Raw genomic sequence first — 26,905 nt, 5'->3', positions numbered from 1 at the left:
CTGAATGCTCAGATGTTTCCGTAAATAAAAGGATAGAGGCAGGTATCATATCAGCCTCTAGCTACGAGGCTCTGTCCTTACCCAAATCTGGCATATATAATTTGGTACCACCCAGAGACTCCCAATTTTCACAAAAATATAAAAGAGCAATACTGATTTCTTTTCTAAGCAAGAAAAAATATTATTTTACACAAGCCACCATAACATTGTAAAATTATCTCATTAGTTGCCAGCGACTGGACAAAGGGGGAATGGAAAATTGTAGTTTAATGGGTAGGGTGTCAATGCTATCAGATTAGGATAAAGTTCCGGACAATGGTTGGATCACGCTATAAATATACTAAACACTGCTGGACTGTACACTTACAAATGACTAAGGTGGTAGTCTTTTATCCTTTGTTTTTTTTTTAAACCACAAGAAAAAATTAATGCAAAAAATCATCTCATTGACCTTTCTGCTCCCCCAACCCACCTCTGAAGCAGGATTAGTAGACTTTCATGTTCAAGACTCACTCCATTTATACCTACCTTTCTCTCTCAAATTCCTCTCTAGGGAACTCCATATTTCTCACCACTTTATAATCTGAGTTATGCACTGCTAACCACAAGTGTTCTGAGCAAATCAGAGTGTCCTGTGGTCAGCAGGACCTATTGTCCCTACAAAATAGGTGACATCATTAGACATTTTTCCCAGTCCAAGAAACCCTTCAAAGAATTTATTTGAACACAAAGGATTCTCATCCTAAAAGGAATTCTAGTGAATGAAAGCATTAAGATATTTAGGTTTCATAGCTAATGTAAAAATTAGAAATGTAGAGTAGTGAGATGCTCTATTCCTCTGTGTGACAGAAAATTCTCGTTGTCTTATGACATAATTGTGCAGGTGTATAACATCACCAGGTGCTTATGGATGATGATTCTCTCTTCTTAGAACCTTTCAAAATCAGGGACAATGTATGACCAACAGTGTTTGTTGAATAAAAGTTTCTGCCTGAAGAAAAAAAGATTTCTAAAATTTGAACACAGGAATCAGGTTGCTGATTTTAAAATGGAGCTACCAATAGGCTTAAGTAAGGTGTCCTCTGAACTATTGGCATTTGTGAATTAATCCAGAGCACAGATTGAAGACACTGTGTAACACCTATTCAAATGCAAAACTATAGAATAATTTAAAAGAGCGCCTTTAGTAACCAAGTTGAAAGCCCTATTTCAATTTTCATTGCTTCATTTTGACCATTTCTGTTAGAGCAAGTTTCATAGTTAAAACCCTATGCTGAGAAAGGATGAATAATAAATAAATTCCTTAGGCTGATAATTTCACATGAGGAGGAGAAAATTTCTTCATTTTTTTTTCCATAATTATGCCACATTTCCCACATTGGATATATTTGTTCCACCCCCTTACTTAAAGAATAAACTATTGCATACTTAAAGAACAGAAATCCAAAAAGAGTTGATTTGAACAATGGTAATGACACTAGGCCATGACATTCTTAAGGGTACAGAACATAAATTCTGTGCGGGCATAGCAACCATTTTTCAGATACCTTGTATCTGATCTACTAGAGAACACAGCAAGTCCTATGGAGGTTAAATTAAGATAGTCTCTTAAGAGAGCCTCAAGCCAACTTGGAAACACATTTTTCCAAGACACAGACTGGGGCTTAGATGAGGTCAGAACCTAAGAGGGGTACTTCCTCTTCACCCCCTTTCCTCCATCTCCGCCTCCTCCCACGGCTGGGCTGCCCGAGGATGGAACTGCAAAGGCTTCAAATTACAGGGCAGCCGGAGGAAGCTGCTACTATCTCTGGTATCCAGCCCAATCCTCAGGACCGATTTAACAAGATGAGGTAAGAGAGAAACCACAGGGTCCTATTCCAAGAATGCGGGTTTGAGTCTCACCACCGCATCTCAGCCATCCGTGCCCAATAAACTCCTCCCAAAGTCCTCTGGGAAGGGCCCCGTGGGAAAGGACCCAGCCAAACATCCCTCAGCGAGGGACAAAGCCGGCTTAAGCGCTCTGTTTTCTGCTTGGCTTCTTCAAATACTACTGGGCCCATCCACTTTAAAGATGTGAGAATTTAATTTTCCTGTTCCAGCTTCCCACACAGCAGATATATTTAGGAGCTAAACATTCTGCAGTGGCTGAGCAGACTTTGTATTTATTCCTTGATTCTCAGAGTTACCTATTTTGGGGGGGCAATAGAAGTGCCTGGTTTAACTTTATGTTGTATTTTAAAGTCTCAGAATTGACAAGAATAGTTTGTTAAAACTAAGGAAAAAATAGTCTAGGCGAATTCTGATCACTAAAAATGCATGATGGTAGAATATTAAATGTTTCAAAATATTTTAACTGACATTTCTTTGGTATCTACTCTATACTCCAAGTAGCACTACTATTTGTACTACACAACTTATGTAGTACATTACATTAGAATAAAGTCTACTTAATAATTTCTGTTAATGTAAACAGTAAAAAAGGGGGGTGGTAAAATAACTCAAGCGTATCTCACACTTTTCAAACAAGACATATCCCACTGGCTTATTCTCAACAATAATAATAATTGAAGGTACTACTGTAAATCTCCAAAGTCATTATATGCTTTTTGTGTGTTCAGAGCAGACAAAGGACAACTATAAGCTACTTTACAATGCATGCATGAAAAAGAAAATGTTAGCCATTTTTAGCACTTTTTATGAGCTTTTCCCTGTAGTATTTTCAGATGGATGATAAAAATCATGGTAGCAGAATTATGGGATCTACAGACTTCATTTCCCACCATTTTCATTTCCCAGACACCAAGCTATACATTGCTCTAACACTTAAAAGAAGTTTCTGGAGAGCTGCTTGGATAACAAGATATTATTGCACGCAAGTAAAGCTATGAAATTGTTTATTTGTGGAGCTGACATCAGTTTCTGGACTTATCAGACTCTGTCTGAGAAAAGGCAAGTTCAGTGTGTACCCCAGAGACACCTGTTACTGTCATCTCTGATCAGATAGGAGGATTTTAGGAGGGCTTGAAACTACAGTTCCATTTAGCATTTAGTTGGTTTTGGGTTTTTTTGGTTTTGTGTGTGTGTGTGAGGCCATATTGTTTCCCAAGTATGCCGGTTTGATGAAAAAGAAAGAGTAGCACAACTTCTACCCCTAACTCAAAAATTCAAGGGGACAATTCCTTTATTTCACTTTACACATATAGAGATAAGTTATTTGTTCTTAAGTATTTTATCCACTCAACACTTGTACCAGAGAAGGAAACTTGTATTAATTGGTCAGTTATTTTGCCAAAAATTATGCTTGGTCTACTCATTACCATATGTGGTTCCCAAAATAATGTAAGACAGATATTGTTATTTCTACTTCACAGTTGAGAAATATGAGATTTAAAGAGAATAAATAATATACCATAAGTGACAAAAATAATGTGGAGCTGAAATTCAAATGCATGTCAGTCTATGCCAATTCCCATGCTCCAGTCACTATAATTCCAATTAGGTTGTTTATTATAATTTACTTAATATCATGTCTTTAGCCCTATTTATCATTCCAATATAATTAAGATAACATAGCTCGGAGCTCATATATAGATTGAGCCACAATTCCCAAAAAATACAATGGTCTCAAGCCATATGACAGGCTTGGTCTTGACCAAAACTCTGGAACTATTAAAGGATCCCACCATCCTTCAGAACCATTTTTAATTCCTTCTTTTCCAAATAGAAGGAAGCTAAGATAAAGAAAAGTAATAGTTTTCCACTTATTCTTGAAGGGGACTTAGAACTGGGCCTCCTTTTTTCTAACTGAAAGATCAAAACAAGCTATACTCAAACACTGCCCCTGATGGGCATCAGGAATTTAGAAAGCTACTCCCAAGAAAGAAATCTGCACAAAATAAACTTAACCTTCCACCTGCCCTTAGGAGGAAGCCCATGGCCCTCATGAACATTATAAAGAGATGTTCATTTTAACACCTATCTTTCCCTAAGGCCTCTTGTCCAACAATTTTCATGAATAGAGACATCAAGAGAAATGTTTGTCACTGCTATTCTTACATGAGGCTTTTTTTGGCTTTTATGAAAATAGAAGCACCATGAATTACATGCTCAAACATGTCCACATTCTTGGCAAAACAACAGAAAAATCTTGGGGGTCAAACTGGTGATAGAGTATCTACCAAATATTTTATAGCCGCACTTTATAAATTACCAAAGCATGTGCAATGGATACCAGAAAGTCAGAACAAATTTTACAAGGTTGTTCTAGAACTATACCATGGCAACGTGAAAACCAAACACAAAAACATTTCCACCTATCAAATTAATTTAGGCAGCCCATTCTGTGTGCAAAACAGTGTGAAGGAAAGCAGGGGAGCACCAAATTTATTTAGACCCAAATTTAAGCTCAAATTTCTCTTCTGTAAAGGGCAAAAGTAATAATGAGCTTATATAAGTATTGCAAGCATCAAATGAGATCCTACCTAGGAAAACAGCCCTTGTCTAGTCTGAAGGTTTGCATAGAGCCAACCTGACAATAAAAATTTGGCATCATTTTTTTTCCCCTCAGCAAGTCAAAAGGCTTCAAGGGAGGTAATCAGGAGTCAGTTCGTCCTCAAACAAATGCGGCTACCCGTAAGGCATTTCATATATCTTTGCAACCCAAACTTATCCTTCCATAGTGGATTATGATAGTCAGTAAAAGACTCCAGGAGCCATTATTATGAGATGGAAGCACATGAGATTGACTATAAAGATGGTCTGCTCCATGTAATGGATTATTGCTTTTGTATATAAAGCATTTTCATTGCTTTTAATACAGACTCCCAGCTGCCGAATGGCTTCAGTACATGTGCTTTATGCTAAGGATGGAAATAAGAATTTGCTTTTTTGGATATCATTTTCTATGTTAGCTTTCCCCTCCCAGTCCATACTGTCTTGCTGTTTTTAGTCATTCATGCCCCGGAGTGTAGAATAAAGGTTACAGGCAAAAGCTCTAGACAGAAGCAAGCCTAATCCACTGTCTTGATAGCTTATGAATCCTCATGACACACTCAACCTCATAACACACTCATTCTTCACTCAGTAAACAAGGATTTACTTAAATATGTTTAGCTGAGGGGCAGGTAATGCTCTCTCTGCTCAGAGAGAGGTGAAGCAATACCATATTTGAAGGGGGCTGGGAGATAATCAAAACCCCCGAGTTAGAAACTCCCCTCTGAACTGTCTGCCTCATTAAAGATCAATGAAGATGAAATAGTTTCTCTGGAGTAAAATAATTAAATAGGTTTAATTTCCAATATACATCAAATAAAATTAAAGCTATAAAATTCAAATGGACCCAGAGATGCTTCAACAGAAAAATCGTCTGGATAACTGTCCAGGGTGCTGTGAATCCTGTGCAGATGATCCACAAGGCAGGGAAAACCATTAAAGTTCCCAATGGAAAAAGTGGGGTTTTTTTTCCAATACAAAAAAAGGAGAATTCATGATCCATAATTTGATGAGGGAACAAGAACATGAATATGCTTTCTGCTTTATTTCCAAAACATACCTACTCCTCCTCACTTACATCTGATTTTCATGATAATAAAACACCTTTGAGTGCCAACACAATAAAGGAGACAAAGCAGGGACTGGGAAGGACAATGGTTAGTATTTTACACCACCAGCAGCACACAGACAGCCCCTCTGTGACGAGAGAACCTAAGCCGGAAACGCCATGCACAGAGCAAGACTTCCAGGAGGAACAACGGGCTGGGCTGTGTCCCTCTCCATGCTGAAAAGATTCCAGGTTAGATTCAGGAACTGGGAGACTTGGGTCAAAGACTCTGCAAGGGGGATGGAAGATCGGGTGGCTAATAATAGCGAAGGAAATTTTAGGGGACTACAAAGCTGTCTATGGACAGCTGTGCGGTAATCACTATAACCTTCCCACACCCGATACCACCTTCAGTGATACCTACACAATCGATAGTGCTCTGTGGAGCAGCCTTGCTGTGAAGGGCTGTGGCAGTGCCCAGAGCCGCTGCAGAGGTGAAATAAGGGCTCCTCCAAGAGTCCAGCTCACACCCAGGTGCTCTGTGTTGGTTTTTACAGGCCACCCGGAAATGGGAACCAGCCCTTCCAACCTGACCTAGTTGCCTGTAGGCTCTGAACTCAGTAGACCCAGCCTGAGATAAGAACTAAGATGAACTAAAAGGAGCACCATCTTGGCTTGCACGAGGAGAGGTCATTCTTGGTTCTTCCTCAAGAGCTACCCAGGAACAGGGGTCCCAAACTCAATAACTAGGACAACAAGCAGACCCCAATTAGGAAAAGCTACTGGGTATAGGATAAAGTTTGAGCCTTCCCAATATGAAACTCCAAATGTTCCAGAATCCAAACCTCAATGGGTGTTAGTGTAATACTACAAGTAGAAAATTCTACTTCTGACCTCTGTGATGCATTGTAGTCAAAATATAGGTACACTAAAAATATTGTATATAATCCCTTTGAAAGCCAGCCATGGTGGGGCATATCGATAAGCCCAGCACTATGGGAGACAGAGGCAAGGGGATCGTAAGTTCAAATTTAGCCTGAGCAACTTAGCGACTTAGTGAGACTATGTCTCAAAATAAAAAATTTTAAAAATCTGAAGATATAGCTCAGTACAAAGATTGAACCAATCCTCAACACTCCAAAACAATTAAATAAATACCTTTATGCTATGTGCATAAGGTACATGTGAAACATGAATGAATTTTATGTTTAAAAATCATCACCAAAAAAATCATAACCAAGATATTTCATTATATATGCAAATGTTCAAAATCCATAAAAATAAAAAAAATCCATAAAAATCCCAAACTCTTCTTGTCCTAAGTATTTTGGGTAAGGCATACTCAAACTGTATACAGTATATATCAACACCTGCTGGAAACTAAAAATTGCAGATTCTTCCTAAGGGCTTTTGAGATCAGTATTTAAGAGGGAAAATAGTGACCTAGTACAACATCTATGTATAGAATTCAAGAGTTCTATTAGACTTCTCTAAATGTGACAAAAAAATTAAGTATTCCGGTAAATGTGTGACCCAAGGCCAATGTCCTGGTAATTTAGACAGAACCTCTTTCTAGAGCCATCTTTGCTTGGGATCACGGTATGTCACCAAAAGAAAGTTAAAAGGTCATAAGTTAGAGAGAAATAAAAATTAGAGAGAAAAATTAGAGAGAAATAAAAAAACTATGGTGTGTTCAGATAGGTTATCTTTTGGGAGATCATCCAGAATCCTTGTAAACAAAATATTTTTCTCGTGGGTCAAAATAACAGATTTCTTTCTAAAGACAGATCAACGTGAGTCTTTAGTAGGAAAACGGGTGCACCTAGAAAACATAATGTTAGAAAACATAATCCAGACACACAAGCTTACATAGTGCATGATTTTTCCTATATGAGAAACCCAAGTTATTAACAACTTAAAGAGCAAAGTAAAGATGGATAATCAGAATCCGGGAGATAGATCTTTTGTGAATGAGAAAAGACCAAGAGATGGAGATCGGGAATGACAGGGGATGGAATGGGGAAGTAAAAAACAAATAAGACATGTCACGTACATATACCAGCTCCCCGTGATGAATGTAATCATTATGTACTGCAAGCGTGTACAAGTAAAAACATCAATAATCATTCCATTACTGTGTGAGAAAAAAACACACAACAGTTAACTCCAAATAATTCCATTCAAAGGGGTCAAAGAACTAGGGAAAGACAGGTAGTAAGAAAGGAAAATTATTCCAGTCTTGACAGATGGAACAAATTTTCTCTGCAGAATTTTTATCATTAAATCATTAACCCAAAACAGAGCCAAAATTCCAATGGCCCACAGATATCAACTGCAAATGAGGACAAGGACCACCCTTTCCCAGTTCCTGAATGCCTGGTTTAGAGCCGGCTGACACTCAGTGTTTGATGTACTGGTGTCATAGTTAGACAACCAGGGTTCTTCCAGGATGGCTTTAGGCTGACTCTGAAGCTCTAGAAACACCAGGTATTGATGATCTGGAAGTTCCTGTGTTGTTAGACCACTTCCTGAGAACTGTACTGTGAGGAGGACTGGGGATTTAGCTCAGTGGCACAGTGCCTGCCTGGCAAGCAGGAGGTCATGAGTTTGATTCCCTGTATCAGAAAAAACAAACAAACAAACAAAAGAACTATACAGTGAGACACTGAAGGGAAAAGCAGAAAGACTTGAGGAAAATTCTTACCTGTAGTTGCTGGTCTAATTCTGGAAAGGCCAAAGGAATGGAGTCTTCAGGAGGTGTATCATCTAAAATGTGAAAAAAAATGATGGTTCATTAGACAGACCTTTGTCTCTTGAAAGTCACCCTGCTAGACCAGCTTTCTACCCGCATAGTGAAACTACCTGTGCATATAGGTTTTTGCTATTTTCATTATTTCAGCCGGGAGCAGATGGCATGTAAAAGACAACCTTGTTCATTAGCTGTATATCCAGAAGTGTGAAGAGCTTAGCAGGCCTGACCAGAATTTTTCAAAAAGAAACCAAAAACTGGAATTCTCAAGTGTCCAGTCTGGTAGCTCTCCAATTAAGAAGGGCTGCTTGTCTTTCCATACGGTTGCATTAGCCAAAATGAAAAAATATGATCTGTAGGAAAGTGCTCTAACAAGGTGCTAATGAGGTGGCCAGAACAACCTCCATAGTTCAAAAGAACATGTCAGTGAAAAATAGAAGCATTAATTCTTCTCTGAATGACTACAAGCATCACAGGCTTTGATGATTTCATCCTCAGCTCTCACCACAAATTGCCACTAATAGGCAGTTCACTAGGAACCCTTTCTGGGTCACAGTGGGGAACAGGCAGCAATCCAGACCTCTCAAGGAATAGACTGGCAACACAGCTCTCGTGCTCGGAACAGCCCTAGTGACCAGAGTGTCCATCCCTCTAGGCCAACTCAGGCTCTGCAGGGCAATTCATTTACCAAAGTACCTGACTCCGAGAACACAACGAAGAACACACTCAAAGAATAAGTCTAAGACCAAAGCCCACTAAAAAAAAAAAAAGCAAAGCCATTTGTAAATTCTAATAAAGCAAGGAAAGATAGTGGTTTCTCTACTCTCATTAGCATAATCATATTTATACTTATCAACTGACTAGAGTTCTTTTTGAACTAAAGGAAGTGATACACGCCCTATCCAATGAAGAAACAAGAACAGGCATGCCTTCATGTCCTTGGGGGAGTGGTTGCAGGAACCCCCAAAATCCCAAAATGCAAGAATGCTCGGGTCCCTTATATAAAATAGAGAAGTATTTGCATATCACTAGAGCTCATCCCTCCATACACTTAAAATAATGTCTGGATTACTCCTGATACCTAATACAATGTAATTTCTAGATAAGTAATTGTTGGATTGTACTGCTTAAGAAATAATGACAGGAAAAACATTGTGTACATTTTCAGTTCAGACACAAGGTTTTCTCCAAGTGTTCGCAATCCTCAATTAATTGAATTTGCATGTGCAGATCTTACAACTCTGGAGAGGCAACCACATTTCCTTCCTCCTCACTAATAGGACAAAATAAGATGGAGTGCACAGGCACTCCTGGCTCTTAGGGATTATATCTCTTTGAAAACAGGAAGCTACCAACAGAAAGATCATTTCAACAAGGGCAGCATTAACCTCTGTCAAACACCTTAAGGGCCTTGTCATTTAATAGCATTTGGCATATTTTAGTCAAAGTAGTTTAATAACACGCCCATGTAAAAGTGGTTAAAACAAGGACAATTTGAATCCATTTTGTACTTGTATCTGTGCCAGTCAGTGGATGCGCACTGATTCCTGATGCTTCTCAACATTTGTGTCACAGAAGGCTCAATCCCCAGGCCCTTTGAATGTGCTCTTCCTCCTCAGATCAAAAGTGACAAATTCTAGTCAATCACTGTGGCCTTTTAAATTGACTCTGTTCTTTGCAAAGAACTGGACAAAAGCAGAAAGAATCACTTGTAGCTTCTGACCCATTATAGGGGTAGCCTTTATTATAAAATTCATGCTTTATAAAATTGGATTTTGGTCTGCGGTACACTTAATTTACTTCAGTACAATTTCAAAGAACCTAGACATCATGATAAGTTTAGCTCCTTGGGCTCAAGGCCAGGAAGATTTGGCACAGGTAAAGGGGAACATATTATATGCTGGCATCCCGCCTCTAATGATCATAGGCAAGCAGGCACTTCCTGGAAGGAGAGACTACTCTGTTAAGTATAAGTGCATACAAGGCGTTCCAGAGTTCTAGAAGATACCCAGGAACGGAGCTCAGTGCTTCCTGAGACTTAATCTATCTTGTGCTCTGTGAGGTCATACTCCTTCCTGCATAATTATAGAAAGGGGACAGGGATTTATCCATTTGATTTCCTATGAAAGCATAAACAACAAATATCTGGTATGACCCAGGATGAATGAGGCTCAGGACAGAAATCTATTCATTATTTATAGTCACACTATGCCAAGGAATATTATGTGACCACAATGATTATACAAGTGAAAATTTAAGACGGGATCTCTCGAATTGAAATAAAAATCTAATTGATATGAAAATAAACACATGGTAGATGTTTTAAAGATAAGCAAACTGAGAGTAAGACTTTTGTTAAAGAACAGATCCAGCTGGATGAACCCAAGCAGGAAATGGTAGTGGAAACAAGAAAAGCAAAGACAGATGTAAGGAGACTACCAAGCCTGGAGCCAGCCCTGCATTTCACTGCTTACTGCCATCTGGTTTAGCTGGCATCGCTGCCTGCCAGAAATTTCAGGGCTTGCGAAGCTGCTTACAAAGCTGCACCAAGTTGATGTGTGGAGTGTTTACTTTCAAACAGTGACTGCCTTCTTTGACTGGTTTTAAAAATAGGTAAATATTCTAAAAGCAGAATGATGAATCACAAGATTGGGCCAAAAGGAAAGAAGGAAAATGACTCAGACAGACTAGTAGCACAGCTGTCCCACAAACATTTGGCCAAATTGTTGTAAAACATTTTGACAGTGATATTGGATCAGAGTTCCTGAGAGCAGTTAAGTTTGTTTTGACAATTCCAGAAACACAGAGTAGATTGTACAGTAGCCATACCAAGAGCACCCTCATCAGTATATTTAGCTTTTCTTAAAACAAAAAAAAGAGAGAGAGAGCAGTTGCTAGATATGTTTATAATAGGACAAGATAACAGTACAAGTATATATATGTTTTATTAAAATTTACCTACCAAATACTTACTATGTTCTCAGTGCAAACCAGGAACTGACACTATGCTAAATTGGCAATCATTTTATCATATTGCTAATGCATTAAGGAAGTAGTCTGAAAACTTCTTTTCCAAAATGGTACTGTGAGCTTAATGGACAAAGCAAAATGTATCCTAAGGAATTTCTTACAGGATAAAATATAAAGGAAAGAATTATAGAGGATTGTTTTCAATAGCAGATGTTCACTATCTTTTTGGCGAGCACAATGTGACTAAGCCAATGGTTCTTAAGATAGAACTTTCCTGTTGGTGTCCCAGCCATTAAGACATACCATAGTACATTTTATGAAGGGATGGTCTCACCATCCATCAAACAGCTGTTGGGCTGCTTTCGTGGTTGTTCTGTTTTCAGATTCCCTTAAGCTTCTCCTCTGTGTTTCTCCATGAATAAATGGGACACATTGACTCTGTAATCCAAATCCTCACTATTTTCTAGCAGTCAGCTATGCACTCAGAGTTACTGGAGAAAGATGAAGTTTAAAGGAGCTCAGTAATCATCTGGCCAAGTCCTCTAACAAGTAAGCTAGGTGCAGGAGTCCCAACAGGGAAAAAAGACACTGAAGACTTTGGAACCGGTGACCACGTGAGCCTGATGGATGTTTCCCACCCCTGAACTCTTTCTGTCATGCCCCTTTTCTCTTCTTCATCTCCTGGCCTTGGATTCCCAGACTTGAATTTCATGAACCAGCGTACATTTTTCCAAAATATTGGGAGTCATACTTTAGATTCCAGCATCCAACTTTTATTTAACTGGTGATGATGATTCTAAATCAATTTCCATATACTACTACTACCTCTTTATGACAGAGAGGATATTTAATAACAAAACCTTAAGAATCTTAGGTTAAAATAGTATCCATTATATTGGAGAACTGTGGCTTTGTAGACACATTCCAAAATTACCTCATTCTTGTTATAACCTTTTGTCTTTTTGTATAAGAGAGATAAAAACTTCATCAAAGCCAGACTAGGTCTGCTTAGAACCACCGTTCTCAACAATCTCTTGATTGGGCAATATCTTGATTAGACTTTGGGATCAGTTATCTCATAGAATTAACTAGGGGTGGAGGCTGATAAATCCTAAATCCTTATTAGAAAGAGTTTAGGTTCCCATAGAGGAAGGGACCTCAGGGATCAGGCAAATGAGAAGCCACACTCAGAAGACATGCCCAGTAGAACAATCCAAAAGCCATCCAACTGGATACTCTGAAGTGATAACAGCATAACAAGCAAATGAAGGAGGCTCTAGAAAAAAATCAAATCAGAAATAATTGTCCAGATAACTAAGAGATGGTGACCATAATGAAAGACATGCTTACTGACTCTTAAGCAGATATAGAATTTTTTTAAAAATAGCAAATCTTAGGAAAGTGATGGAAATCCTGAATGCTGAACATAGGAAAGAAATGGAATCCATGAAACAGATTCAAACACAGATCCAGGAGATTAAAAATTCCATTGAAAGTATACGCAGCAGAATGAGCCAATGTGAAGACAGAATCTCAGATGTAGAAGACAGGATTGCAGTTAGCAACCATGAAAAGGAAGATTTCTTAAACACAGCAAGGGACCATGAGAAGACAATCCCAAGTCCACCCTCCTCCCAACAGGAGCACGAGAAGCAGCCCTACCCCAGATCCTCTGACTACACCTGTCTCCTGCAGTCAGAGCAGACTGTGTATGCGACCTGTGTGGTCACACAGGGCCCTTCATTCTGATGGGCCCACACTAGCTTTAATGTTCAACTATAGTATCAAATTTTCTTAACTCCTGAGCAAGTTACTGTACATTTTCATGTTATACTGTACAGAACACCATAAAATATAGAGCTAGTCTCCCCACGGAAGGACCTCTGGGTGCTGGTGTTGTGGAGGCTGCCTTGCATGGTACTGAGAATAAACTAACACAAGCAAGTTTGGCAGGATCTTCAGTGCTGAGGCTCATACAAAAACTTTTCCAGGAAGTATTCGCCTGTAAAAGCTCCTAACCACTAAAGATACAGCCAATCTCTACACCATTCTGTAGGACAGATGAGCGTATAAATTTTAGGTTAGCCACTTTTTCATTGGAGAACGTGCATAATTGATGTAATTTCTTTGAAAATTAATTTTCTCCTCTGCAAAATGGGCAGATGATTTAATGTGTCTCAGAAACTTGTTAATGGCAGATACGTGCTAACACTTAGTTGAAAGCCTGGCACCTAGGAAATAACCAGTAATAAGAATGTGCTTAATACAATTGAGTCTCTTTTCTCTGTCTTTCTACTACATACAAACCAAAGGTAACATAGAGATAAAATAGTTGTGTGTGTGTCTGTGTGTCTGTGTGTCTGTCTGTGTTTAGTGGTAGATGTTCTGAGGATTTCCCTTCACAACCTGAATAATGCGAAAGAAAAAAAAAAAAAAAAAACAGGTACAGGTCAAAGCCACTGACCCTACTTCTCCTCCTGACAGTTAAGGGGGATTTCTCTAGTGCAGCCGTAACCTCAGATTTTATGGACTTCCTCTCCTCAGAATCTAAAGTTAAGAAAGTTCCCCACTTTATTTTCCTATCAATGTAAATACTTTCAATATGAAGTACTGTAAAACATTTAACTTACCTAAAAGTGGCCCGGAGTAGTTTCACTTGAAATCTAAGTTGAGATTAATATGTTTTTCTTAGAAATAAAATGTGATAGAAGGTTGCCAACAAATTTTCTAGATCCTTAGGTCTTGTTAAAGCATCATATGTTTGTTTGTTTTGTTTTGTTTTGTTCTGTTTGAGGTGGGATCTCACTGTGTAGTTTAGGTTGGCCCTGAACTCACTATGTAGCCCAAGGTGTCCTTGAACTTATGGTGACCTCCCAGCCTCAGCCTCCTGAGTGCTGTGATCCTAGATGTACCTGGCAGAGCATCATGTACTTTTAAACCACATCAAATGCTTTTTGAAACTTTATTTCCTGATTATTAAATATTAGAGATATAAATTCTTTAACATACATTAGATTTTTAGGGCCATAAAATTAAATGCAGAGCTATAAAAATGGATATGGTTAAAGGTGGAGATCTGGTGTAAAACCTAGAAGATTATCAAATCTTTATGATTCTTAAGTACCGTGTTACCCTAACCCATACCTAAAATTATCGGGCAAACAAAATCATGCACCAATAGACTAAGTGATGTTTCTCTATAAAGATGTGATTTGGTTTAAGGACATATTTTGTACTTTTCAGAGACAGTCATCTATTCAGTATTACTGTAGCTGCCATTTTGTGAACCTCATTGATTTATCCTTTTGTCAGAATGTTTTGACTGACTTAGCTTAAAATTATCCTCAATCTTCAAAAAACACCTGCTTTAGTGAAACCCCATTGGACAGATCATTGGCCCTCTATATTCATATGTTTTGCATCTATAGATTCAAACAACCATGGATTGAAAATATTGAAAGAAAACATTATATCTGTACTGAACATGTACAGATTATTTTCTTATCATTTTTCTCCAAAAGATACAATAGAACAAGTATTTGCATAGCATTTACATTGTGTTAGGTGTTACAAGTTATCTCCCAATGACTTAAAGCATGTGGGAGGATATGCATAATTTATATGCAAATACTATGCCATTTTATATATGGCGCTTCAGCACCCTCTGCTTTTGAAACCAGTGCCTTCAGATACCAAGGGAAATCTGTCAGTTTTTACTCAGCACACCACCAAGTAAATATCCATTTCTCCTTTTCTTCTTGCTTGTGCAGCTTACCAGAAGTAACCTGTCTCCATCACCTCCCATAACCACTGGGAAGCTCTTTGCTACCAGTAACATCCCACTTTTCTCATATGAGTCCTACCTTTCAGTGTGTGATGAAGTATCAGCATCCCAAGGGCCTGGCTTTAAAATCTCCCTGCTATTTATGAACTGCTTCATTTGAGGCAGGTTACCTAACCTCCTGCAGCCAAATTTCTACATTCGTTAAAATGGCTACATGGCCACCTATCATAGGTCAGGCCAATAATAAATTGAGAACCTCACACAAATAAAAGCACCTAGACACTCAGTAAACTTTCACTTCCTTTCTGACCTGTCTGCAGAACCTTAACCAACAGATCTGAATTAGTAAATCCCATGGCATCTCAAAGAATCTTCACTGATAGTAATGAACTCCCAGTGGCTATAGTTACATATCATATTATAAGTATTTGATAATTAACTTTCTAGTGTGGTTCTCAGCTCTGTGCCCCCGCAGGGATGTGGATATAGGAAACACCCACCTCTCACCCCACTGTCACTGCATGCCAACTTGGCTGTAAATACACGGTCAGGCTAATGTCTGTCTCAGCCCCTGGTTCCACCTAACATCCTTACCAAGTTGCCTGGTGTCTAAATTCTAGTAGGAACTTTATCTTTCGATTTCCTATGGAGTAGAAACACAAAATAAATAACAAAACAAACACACACATAGATAAAAAGGGGAGCCTCGATATGCATTTAAAGTTTAGTTGTAGATGAGGTTTTCCAGAGTCTTTGGAAAGAACAAGGATTAGAAATCTAGAGAGAAGGGAGTCCCAAAAACATTTGGGCCCTGAGGAGGGAGGGACAAATAGTGCAAAGGTAAGAAAACCACAAAGAGGGGGACAATGACAAGAGATGCTTCACCTGCATCACAGTTTTGCAGAGAACCAGTTTTACATGTATAAACAACAACAACAAAAAAAACATTCACACTGCACCCAGCTTTTTAAATTAGATTAAAAGCTGATTATTGGGGCTGGGGATTTAGCTCAGCGGCAAAGCGCCTGCCTGGCAAGTGCACCATCGTGAGTTCGGTTCCCGGTACTGGAGAAAAACAAAAAAAAATAAAATAAAATAAAATATAAAAATAAAAGCTGATTATTTCAGCTACTCTATAAAATTCCCACTGTCATACAAAACACCTTGATATTTGCAGAGAAAATTGTATGATTTAAAAGTGACACCAGTGGAGTGAGTCCTGAGTTTTTTCAACCCAAATGTCCTGTGATTAATTTGTGCCAGATATGGAAAATTTGAATAGCTTGGAAGAATTTTTAAAAACGTTAAGAGCTACCAATGTGTGCTGATACCAGAACCCTCTACAGGAAGGAAGGAAGGAAGGAAGGAAGGAAGGAAGGAAGGAAGGAAGGAAGGAAGGAAAGGAAGAGAAGGAGGAAAGGGAAGTCTAAACTTACATGAGTGTGCCGGATTTTAGCATAGATGAAGGTAAAGAATTTTTAGATAAAATAATTATTATGAAATCCTCATGTCCACCCAACTCTAAATTCTCTTTAACTGAAAAAAGCCTGGTGATTCTCTAATAACCCAAGAAGTGGGATGGATATTCCTCTTCTAAGTGTATTTTTATAGAAATAGGAAGCTAGTTCTTTGGAATTTCTAGTTCTGTAAGTTAACTGTATGGAATTCCTGGTTTGGAGGTCATGTGGATATTTAAGCATCTCTGCCTCCAGGAATTACAAATAGCTAAGTACCACTTAATGAAGTGTTGTCCTAATGGGCTAAAGACGGTAATTATACCTTAAATGACCATATTTTTTGCACAAAATTTTGCTTCCTTTATTTAAAACCTTAGATATCCTTAATTTATTTGGAGTTTTATGGTTTATTTTGCTATCAGTGAACGACTACCCACTAAGTCCATCCTGCCACCAAGTTCCTTCAACCTTTCGTTCAGAATGTGCTCTACATCCAGCCATCTCGCTTAATTCTCAAATCCAGGCTCTCATCACTTTGCCTCTGGACTATGTAAAAAGCCTCTTCCATTCTCCTATCTGTGTACATTCAGGCCTATTTCACAACATTTGTACCATTTTCATTATGTTACTCCCTTACTTACAGACTTTGGAAACTCTCTCGCTTCTGACCAAATATAAACACTTTTCCTGAACTTCTAAGATGAGCTCAGTAACTCCAGTCTCCTGCTCTCTGTCCGGGTGGTCAGTATAAGTCTCCAGCACAATGCATGGCTCAAGGCATGAGATGATTCCACAGTTCAGACTTTTTCTATTCCAAATGGCTATAGTTTTAGTATTTTCTGAATATAACATGCTCTTCCTGACTCTGAGATTTTGCCTATGCTATTTAGGAAGAAAAATGGTTTTAAAAACTTAGGTACCACTCTTTTTTATAAACTGGTGCCTGGAAATGATGCCTTTCTATAGGCTACCTGCCTTCAATCCCAGTTGGGTTATCATGTCTTCCCAGAAGCTGTAAACAACTGCTCTGAATGACACAGCCTTCTCTTCCAGTTTCCTTGCCTCGTAAAACCTGTAGGAGGGATTATTCTGCACCCCTCTTTTGCACATCTCACCACCTTGGGCAGAATGGTGGAAACAAAAGGACTAAATAAAGGCCAGCTGATGATTAGAGGAGCAGCAAGACACAGTCTACTGACTAAAAAACAAATCCCTAAATACCTGCAGATCAGCTGCACTACAAAATCTAAGCTGACATCAAGTAGAAGGGTGAGATGGAGGTGGAACACACACGTGTTTAGTGTACACGTTTGCCTTAACACTCTACACTCGGTTATCATGATCAAAGAACAAGAGAAGTGCTTAATCTGAGTCGGGTAATTTGCTAAATGCTTCATCTGTAATGTATTTCATGCTTACTGCAACCCCATGAGCTACTGTTACACACATTTTATGGAAAACTGAATTCCAGCAAGACTGCAAGACCTGAAGCAAGATCATATAACTGGTGATGAAGATGAATCTGGAAATCATGCCTCTCTGATTCCAAAGGCCTACCCTTAACTTCTACACTAAATCATCTCAAGATTATCTGAGAGAGAGAGACAGAGACAGAGACAGAGAGAGACAGAGACAGAGACAGAGAGAGAATATGAATGGAGAGAATCAGCACTAATTTAGGCTCAAGAAATGAGCATATTAACATTCACAAACAAAACTATCTCCATTTTCTCTTGGACTGTGCTTATTCATTAACAATAAATTCAATAATACAGAATTACTGCCCTAAAAGGCTAACTTAGTTTCCTTATTTATTACGAGAATCTGGGATATTTAGCCCCTAAATGTGTGGTCTGCTGGTCACATGCACTGGAATTCAAAAGGCATGCACGGCTTGTATGATTGCAAGTGTTACTCCCTGTGACACTCCACATGCTCGCTCTTCAAGAATTCAGAGGGAGTGTCCCTAAATATCTGCAAAGCATCTCTTTGCATTCTCACAACTTCACGTACATGGAAAAGTCCGGAGTTCTGTGCCCTGGCTGTCCTTGAAATCTTACATTTATGTCGTTCCTATGCACAGGTGGAAGTTTTCTCTTCTTTCATAAAGAAGCAATGATCTTCCTTGATGTGCAGATAAGAATGTACACAAATGGGACCTTTGAACATGTGTTTTTGATGACTGCTCTCAGATGATTATTTTAATCACGCCAGAGACACTAAGCCCCAGCTCCTGCCTTAGATTCTTTAGGTAAGCGCCCTTTCCAGAGATACGAAGATGGATCATAAGATAAAAATATGTCACTTTGGTAGGTTCTTCATACATCTTCACAAGCATCATTCTGTGCAGCTAGATGGCAAGAATTACTCAAAATAAATTATAACCACTTTTTAAAGCTACTTATTAAGAAGCATGAATTTCAAAAGTGGGCATTCTTGAGGCATTTGAAAGGGAAAAGAAAAAGACCACAAAACATTAGTCCAATTTCACTGATGAAAAACATACAAAAGCTCCCACTCAGAAATCAAGTGAGTTCAGGGACAGTGGCAAATGAATTACAAGTTGTACATCTTGTACTTCAAGGAAGAGTTTATTCATGCTGCTTAAAATCCAGACTCGCCTCTTGATAGCTCTTTTCTGATACAGTGCAGTTATTTGTCTGGTCAAAAATTATGACATAGTAGCATTGGGAGAAGCAAAGTTTATATACTGAAAAAAATTGTGTACAGCTGTTCATTATAATGGGACTTGTTCTGCTCATAGAGGACACAAGCTGCCGAAAGGAAAGTACTCATTTCCTTTCTCCCTGGATTGCAGGGGTGTATGTGTGTGTGTGTGTGTGTGTGTGTTTGCTGAGAGGTAGCTACTTGAGCACTGACAATAAATTGGGGATCTGTAAATCCCACTGAAAACTTGAAGGGCTTTTCTTTTTGCATTTAGAGAAGTGAGATGGGATAATTAAGGGACCTTAAATTTCCAAGGCTGAATTTAGATCATCACTCAATACTTACTAACAGTGTGGTCTCTAAGCCTCAGTATTTGCCTCCATAAATAGGGAATTCTCATGCCTGTGCTGCAGAGTTAATCTGAGGATCACAAATAATATGGGTAAACTACTCTGAAGGAGAAGAGTAATTAATGGCATTTCTATGTGAGGGTGAACCGATTTGTCCGGTGGATGATTTCTTCTCACTATTGTTTTACACAGTGACCCCCAAATGACCCCCAGTGACATAGTACAATAGCAGGTCATGGGAAAAGTGGTGGGTAAGTAGACCATGGAGGTCCAGAGTTTATCTCTTCCTGCTCTTGACCACACCCCTCTCTGGGGGCTATACCGTCTAGAAACCTCCAGGGTAGGTGTGTCGCCTATAATCTCCTGGTGTCATAACTCCAAGTCCATACTAACTGAGTCACATCAGAAGTTACACAGAGACCAGCTCCTTACTTCACGTTATTTTGGAGTGATCTTGTTCATTTTCCATCACTAATTTTTAAGTCATCACCCCAACATGGGCACTGTAGGGAGGGAGGAAGAGATGGAGGGAGAGAGAGAGAAAAAGAGAAAGAAAGAGAGAGAGAGAGAGAGAGTGAGTGAAAACCAGTCCTGAAAAGAACTGAAGTGGTTTGAATGGTAATAGTACTTGAGCATGTGATTTTAACAGATGGCGTTAAACTAGGAGCAATGGCGAACGCCAGGCGAAGGAAGCCAAGAGTTTCTTTCCTCACCACTGTGACCTCTCACCACATGAGGTCCCTTGTTCAAAGGTGGTGCAACCTGATATGTATGTTAAGAGGTCACTGAGGGGAGCCATGACGGAGAGCTCCAAGAATGGCAGCCTCACCTCAGACCCTACTATTTCCAGAGGGCCCCACCTCACCTGTCCCATTCATCACTCCTGCTGAAAGGTGTTTATTTAGCCGGAAGTGTGGAAGCGTCAGTGAGGAACGAGCGGCTTGAACTTAGGCTTCAACAAATGCTGCTGAAACTGGTACAGAGGTATTTTGGCATTATCTAACCACCTGCCAATTCGCAATAAACATTTCCTCATGCAGTTTTAACAGTGACATGCTTTGCTATCCTTAGAAATTGTTACAGCTCTATGAATCTCATTGTAAAAGAAAGTTAAAATAGGAAAAGACATAAAAAGAAGCAAACAACCAACTCAAGAATAAAATAACCAACACAAGATAAGGGAGGACTGATGATCCCAGCACTGATGATCCCTCGGGAGGCTGAGGCAGGAGGATCTGCTTGAGTTTGAGGCCAGCCTGTGTTACATAATGAGTTCAAGGCCAACCTGAACTACATAGCAAGACCCTGTCTCAAAAAAATAAATAAATAAATAAAATAAAATAAAATAAAAATTTTAAATGCATGATGAAATATCATATCCTTTATTACGGAGTCATGCAATATGTAATTTTAAACATCCTCTGTGGAATTAGAGAAGACGGTGGGAAGGGGGGATTTGAGGGGTGCAGCCCTTTCCCCCAAAGCACAGTGTACCTGAGGCATCATTGAGGCTAAAGGCGATGCGTACTGGCTTATCCGCAGGTACCCTTGCTGTGCTGATCATGTGGGCACCTGGGGCCCGGCCTTCTCCTGGGTCTTCCAGCTAGAAGGACAAGAGAAAGCCATTGTCACCTTCCCCAGCATCGTGTCTCCATTTAGAAGCCTTCAGGAATTCAAAGGGAAAGTTAGTAACCTTCCTACATCAAAATTATTCACTGGCTCCATTTAAAAATCTTTTTCTGGCTTAGACAAAAATCACTTTGGCAATACACATCTGGAATGAATGAAATGTGGCAAAAATTTCTGCCGACCTCACTTTTTCAGTTCCCCAGTCCGTCGCAGCTTTAAAGGTTACATATAGTAGTGTTTTATTTTTAATTGAAGGGGGAAAAAGAAAAGATATAGCTTTAAGAGTGTATCAGGAAGCTTTGGATTAGTCTGTCGTTTCATGCTCAAAAGTCTAAATCAAAGCCAAATTATCAATCTGAGAGTGACAAAAGAATTAATATCATGGGACCATTTAAAGAATACCATATATAATGGAATATTACTCAGCTGTAAAGAAAGATAAACTCAAGGCTTTTATAGGTAAGTGGTCACAACTAGAGACCATACTCATAAGTGAAATAAATCAAACATACATGTGCAAGCACCGCATTGTTTCTCTAGTGTAAAGCCTGAAAGAGTTAATTTAAACTAGGAGATATGATAGACATTGTGAATTGATAGGAAAGCACTCAAAGGTAAAGGGTAACTGGGATATGGGAAAAGAGAAGGGAAAGAAGGAGAAAGTTTGTATGTATGTATATGCAGGATAGTTAACATGGCTGTTCTACTGTCTTGTATTTCCTTGCTGAAAGAAACTGTCAATGAGTCCTTGGTTGATCAGCTTTGTATGTCTAGATCTGTTTTCATGAGAAACCACTTTGAGGATATCAATATGTAATAAAACAAGCATTGTTAATTCCCTACCACTCTGTTTGTAACTCTGTAATGTCTGTACTGATCCTTTGCTATTTTGTAAAATGTTGTCTGTCTGTTAGTATTTTCCTCCTTTTATTTTTAAAATTAAAAAAAAAAAGAATACCAAAGACCATTTTAAAATATCCTGCAGTGGTATCATGAAAATTATTTGCTTGAAATATCTGACTACTTATAAATCTAGCAAATATTTTTACTTATGGCTTTACTTCTTAACAGTATATGATAAAAGCAAAAGATAAAGCTTTAAAACATCCCATAGGCATTGTATTCTATCTATTAAGTTATCATTTTGTTAATAAACTTTGAATTAATGGGAAAACACACTACACAGGAGATGGAAACATAAAAACATGCATGACTATTCCTGTGTCATAAAATAATTCGGCCCAAACACTCTACACTTTACCCAAGATATCTGGTAATTTGTTGTGGATCTGAACCATGAAAAGATATTATAAATACATGATATCTTTGTTATTTAAACACACATATTTAACTTTTCTATTTTGGATCTTGCTTCCCCTACACTATCTATCTCCTCATCTAGACAGCAAACCAAAAGACCTGAATGATATTTTAAGGGAAATGTCTCTAAAAATGGCAAAATATAAATAATCCCTTTAGCCATCTTTAGCAAGATTCTGGGAACTGCTTGTAACAGGACGTTTTCTCATACATAACAAGGCTTTTGACTTTTTCCCATAACTTTTATGTATCCAAAAATAGTGTCCAGAACACTGGATTTTATTTTATAATACTTACAGAGCCAAAGCCAATGCATATACATATGAGATCTATTTATACACACATACATTTGGAATCATCGTACCCAGTACATGGAAAGAAAACATGCTCATATTAAACACCTAGGATAGTTTTGGAGAAAAATTAGCAATAGTTTAATCATCCAGTTAGGATCATACTGAGCCCATTCATGTAAGACCACAAATACCAATGAATCCGTAAGCCCTCCATTCTCTCTGTCATTCGCAGTTACAAAGAAATGATAACTTGAAACATTTGAAGAAAAGATAATATAAAATCACTGTTACTTGACTGAGGGTTTATTTTATAACTATCACATGCTTCGTGTAGTTTCTTCTGCTTAGAATGAAGCATTTTGTTGGTCACCTGTTTCTGGAGAGAGAGCACAGACCATCTCAAATTTAACCAAACAAAGAATCAAAACTCCCTGAAGCTTCAGCTAAAAAGAAAAGTCTTTCTGTTTGGCATTAGACAAGCTCCAAACCACTTTATCATAACATCTAAAGATGTAAAGCTCATTGCCTTTTCGAGCAAATCTCCCAACACTTTTCTGCAACAAGGAATAAAGCAGGAAAGGTGGGAATTTGCCTCTGGAGTTTGTAAATAACTCTCTGGTGCAGTTTCCAGCTACAGAAAATGGAATTGGGGAGGACAGTTAAATGACATCCCGTCCCTCAGCAAGACAGAAAGTATCTGTCTGCCTCCGAAAGATGGTGTGGAGACCGCGGACTCCGCGTTCCACAAAGATTCGACCACAACAGCCCCTTAAAGCAACTTGCCTTCTCATCACACCACCTGGGAAACCGGCTACTGCTTCCCGCTCTCTGCTGGAGGCTGGAACGAAGCTGTGGTTAGACTGCCGAGCCGCAAGCACTTAGTTCGGTTTTCACACCTGTTGCCTTACCTCACTTAGTTGAGTGTCTGCACTTGTGTAATCCAGGGCCAGCCGCTGCCTTGGCCAGCCGCTGCCTTTGTGGAGTAAAGACTCGGGGAGCGGGCAGGCTGCACCTGCTGCATAACAGCCCCTGACACGCTGAGGAGCAGGGACAGCTGTCAGGCAGCGCGCTGCTACCTGCTCTGCCCCAGACCCCAGCGTCCCCCGGGACCTCCCTGTTCCGCTTCCCTCCACAACCCTTCTCTCCTTTCCTCACCTCTCCAGCAGCCAGGATGTTGTCATGTTTCTAGAAAAAGCAAGAGCAAAAGAAAACCCTCCTCCTGTCAGAGGCATTGATAAACAGCAAGTTGTGGAGAGTCCAAACGTTTTAATTCATTAGTCCTGGCAAACCTAAAATACAAACAGACTTGCTTCACAAGACAGGAATGTCTTCAGCGTGACCCAATCGGTGTCTGTGTCTATTCCAGCAAACTGGCAAAGACAGCATGACACTAGTCAGCAAAAATGTCAGCCGCTCCAATAAGCTCAGCCAGACCTAGCCAACTTGGACAGGCTGCGGGCCAGCTCTCAGATGACAGCAGTGATGATCCCTGTTAAGAACGTGAGGTTTGAGGTTGAGCCTGTGTTGGGCTTGATGACTTGATCCAGTCTACAAACGCAGCCAAACACAAAAGGAGTTAATGATAAAATGATAATTGGAGCATTGGGATTTCTCAACCTTTGTAACAATTGCAAACTTGGATGCCAAGAGCGTTTAGAAAGAGTGTGACCATGCTGTTGAAGTTAATACTCAAAAATAAACAATGATGTGCAAACACAAAGACAAGCGACAGGCTGGAAGAAAATCTTTGCAAAATGTACGTCAGATAAAGGAGTGATATCTAAAATATACGTATAAGTCTTAAAATGCAACAACAGGAAAACAAACAACTCAATCAAAAATGAGCAAACGATCCAGTCACCTCATTAAAGAAGACAGATGACCAGCAAGCCTATGAAAACATGACCAACTTCATAGGTAACGAGGGGATTATACATTAAAATAAAATGACACACCTATTAGAATGGTCAGATTCAAAATACTGACATCAAAGGTTTGTGAGGGGTAACAGAAAATCAGGAAACACCTAGTAGGAATGCAAAGTGGTACAGCCCCTTTAGAAGAAAATTTGACAGTTTTACAAAACTAAATGTACTCTTACCATAGGATGGGGCAATCACACTCCATGGTCGTTTCACAAATTAGTTGAAAAACCTCGTGTCCACATGAAAACCTGCACCCAGGTGTTTATACCACCTTTATTTGTAATTGCCAAAAGATGGAGCAATCAAGATGACCTTCAATAGGTGAATACACATGTAATTATAGTACATTCAGAAAATGGCATATTATTCAGGGAGGAAAGGAAATGTACTATCAAGCCTTGGGAAAAAAAGACCTGGAAGATCCTCAGTGGATATTACTGAGTCACAGAAGCGGATCTGCAAAGGCAGTACGCTGATTCCAACTATGTGACATTCTGGGAAAAGTAAAATTATGGAGAGAATAAAAGATCAGTGGCTACCAAGGGTTCAGGAAGATGGAAGGAATGAATAAGCAAAGTACAGAGGGTTTTAGGGCAGTGAAAATATTCTGTAGGACACTGTAATGGGAGATACATGTCATCACAGATATGTAAAAACCCACAGAATTTACAATCAAAGAGTGAACCCTAACATCATCTAGAGTATTTAGTTAATAAGTATTAACATTGACTTATAAACTGTAACATATCCACCATAATGATTCAAGACATTAAGAAAGGAGAAATTATGTGTAAGAAGGGTGAGGAAATATATGCCAACTCTGGTTTTTACTCACTTTTTCCCTGTAAACCTAAAACTACTTTAAAAATATTAAATTAACAAAAGGGTGTAGCATCATTCTTTGAGCAGATGAATGGAAGGCTAATTTGTTATTATATACACAGCAATAAAGTTGCGTGGATTCGCACAATTAAAACAGTCGCATTTATCTCCAGGATTTGTTTGTGTGTTTGTTTGCAGTACTACAATTTAAACCCAGGACCTTAACATTTAACTACAACCACAGCCCTGCCTTATTTTGATACAGGGTCTCACTAAGTTGCTAAATTGCTTGGGCTAGGTTTGAACTTGCAATTCTCTTGTCTCAGCCTCTGAGAGTGCTGGAATTAGAAGTAGGTGCCACCATACCCAGCTACAAACCTACTGTTTCCAGGAATATTCATAACTGTTTTAATGCTATTTTATGGTGAATAATATCAACTTGCATAATCCATTGTAACTTGTCAAATGAATTTCACACCTACTATGTCAGTTTCATCGCCCACACAATGCTATAGGACAGGCATGGTCAATGATGTCATCCCTATTGGACAGATAAGCAAACTGAGGCTCAGAAAATTTGCATACAAGCTGAAGGACGAAAGATAATTATAGTATAAAGGACTTAAATAGGATTCGGTTTTCTCATCTTTGGTTCATGCTATTTCAACTATGGGAAGATGCATTCTGTATTAACAATTTAATTGATTTTTTTTTTTTTTTACTGAAGAACAAATGTGACTCTCAGCTTTTGGCTAAAGGAAACAAAGCTGTAACTTTCTGCAGTGACCCAGCATCCTCATTTATCTGACATCAGCCATCTTTTTAAATGATGTCTATTCAACCCTAAGAAATCAAAGTTGTTAATAATATCTTATGTGCCAGCAGGGAAGTGGATACCATATATCTGTGTAGCTCCCAAACCAGCCTCCTGGGTCTGCCTTCAGAAAGCTGATGATGACGTCAAAATTGCCAAGGCAATCAGTGATGAGAAGCAACAGAATCCCAATGAATCTGACAGCTCAGAATGGAAAGACCTAGACTGAGCTAGCCCCTTCCTTCCTCTTCTGCACTGCTCATGAACGCTATTGCAGAACCTTCTAGAGATAAAAAGTGACAGTTGCACATGAAACACAATGAAAATCTCACCTTCTATGATGTTGGCAGCAGCATTTAGCAGAGGCAGCATCTCTTTATCACAGAGAACTGTCCGGAGCCATTAATGTGGTTCTGGGGTGTGATACTGATGGCTACATCCTCACATCAAAGATGACATCAAGAGAGGTGTGACGGATGCTACAAATGATAATTTGACAAAAAATAAGAAAAGAACAAAAAGTATATTTAACAGTCTAACTGTGCTCTTTGGAGTCTGATAATATAAACTCAACATTTTCATA

At 39.0% G+C, this 26,905-nt stretch overlaps 1 protein-coding gene across 6 annotated transcripts in view; it reads right to left on the bottom strand.

Annotated features, from left to right (window-relative positions):
- The window catches only part of Map3k7cl (MAP3K7 C-terminal like), a 74,701-nt gene that overhangs the window by 15,523 nt on the left and 32,273 nt on the right, over positions 1 to 26,905 (bottom strand). For 2 of the 6 annotated variants that reach the window (XM_013504040.1, XM_013504032.1), the window contains 5 exons: positions 26,655 to 26,801; positions 23,917 to 24,050; positions 23,670 to 23,798; positions 21,011 to 21,119; positions 8,244 to 8,305 (listed from right to left, as the gene is read on the bottom strand). In XM_013504040.1, coding sequence (XP_013359494.1) covers positions 8,244 to 8,305; positions 21,011 to 21,080 — 132 coding nt within the window. In that variant the 5' untranslated portion in view covers positions 21,081 to 21,119; positions 23,670 to 23,798; positions 23,917 to 24,050; positions 26,655 to 26,801. The other 4 variants (XM_013504048.1, XM_005375616.1, XM_005375615.1 and 1 more) reach the window with 4 other exon arrangements.

Source organism: Chinchilla lanigera, unplaced genomic scaffold (assembly GCF_000276665.1).
Source record: "Chinchilla lanigera isolate Chin_1 unplaced genomic scaffold, ChiLan1.0 scaffold00006, whole genome shotgun sequence".
Taxonomy (NCBI): Eukaryota; Metazoa; Chordata; class Mammalia; order Rodentia; family Chinchillidae; genus Chinchilla; species Chinchilla lanigera.
The sequence above is the reverse complement of the archived record's forward strand: the minus strand, read 5'-3'. Positions and strand labels throughout refer to the sequence as shown.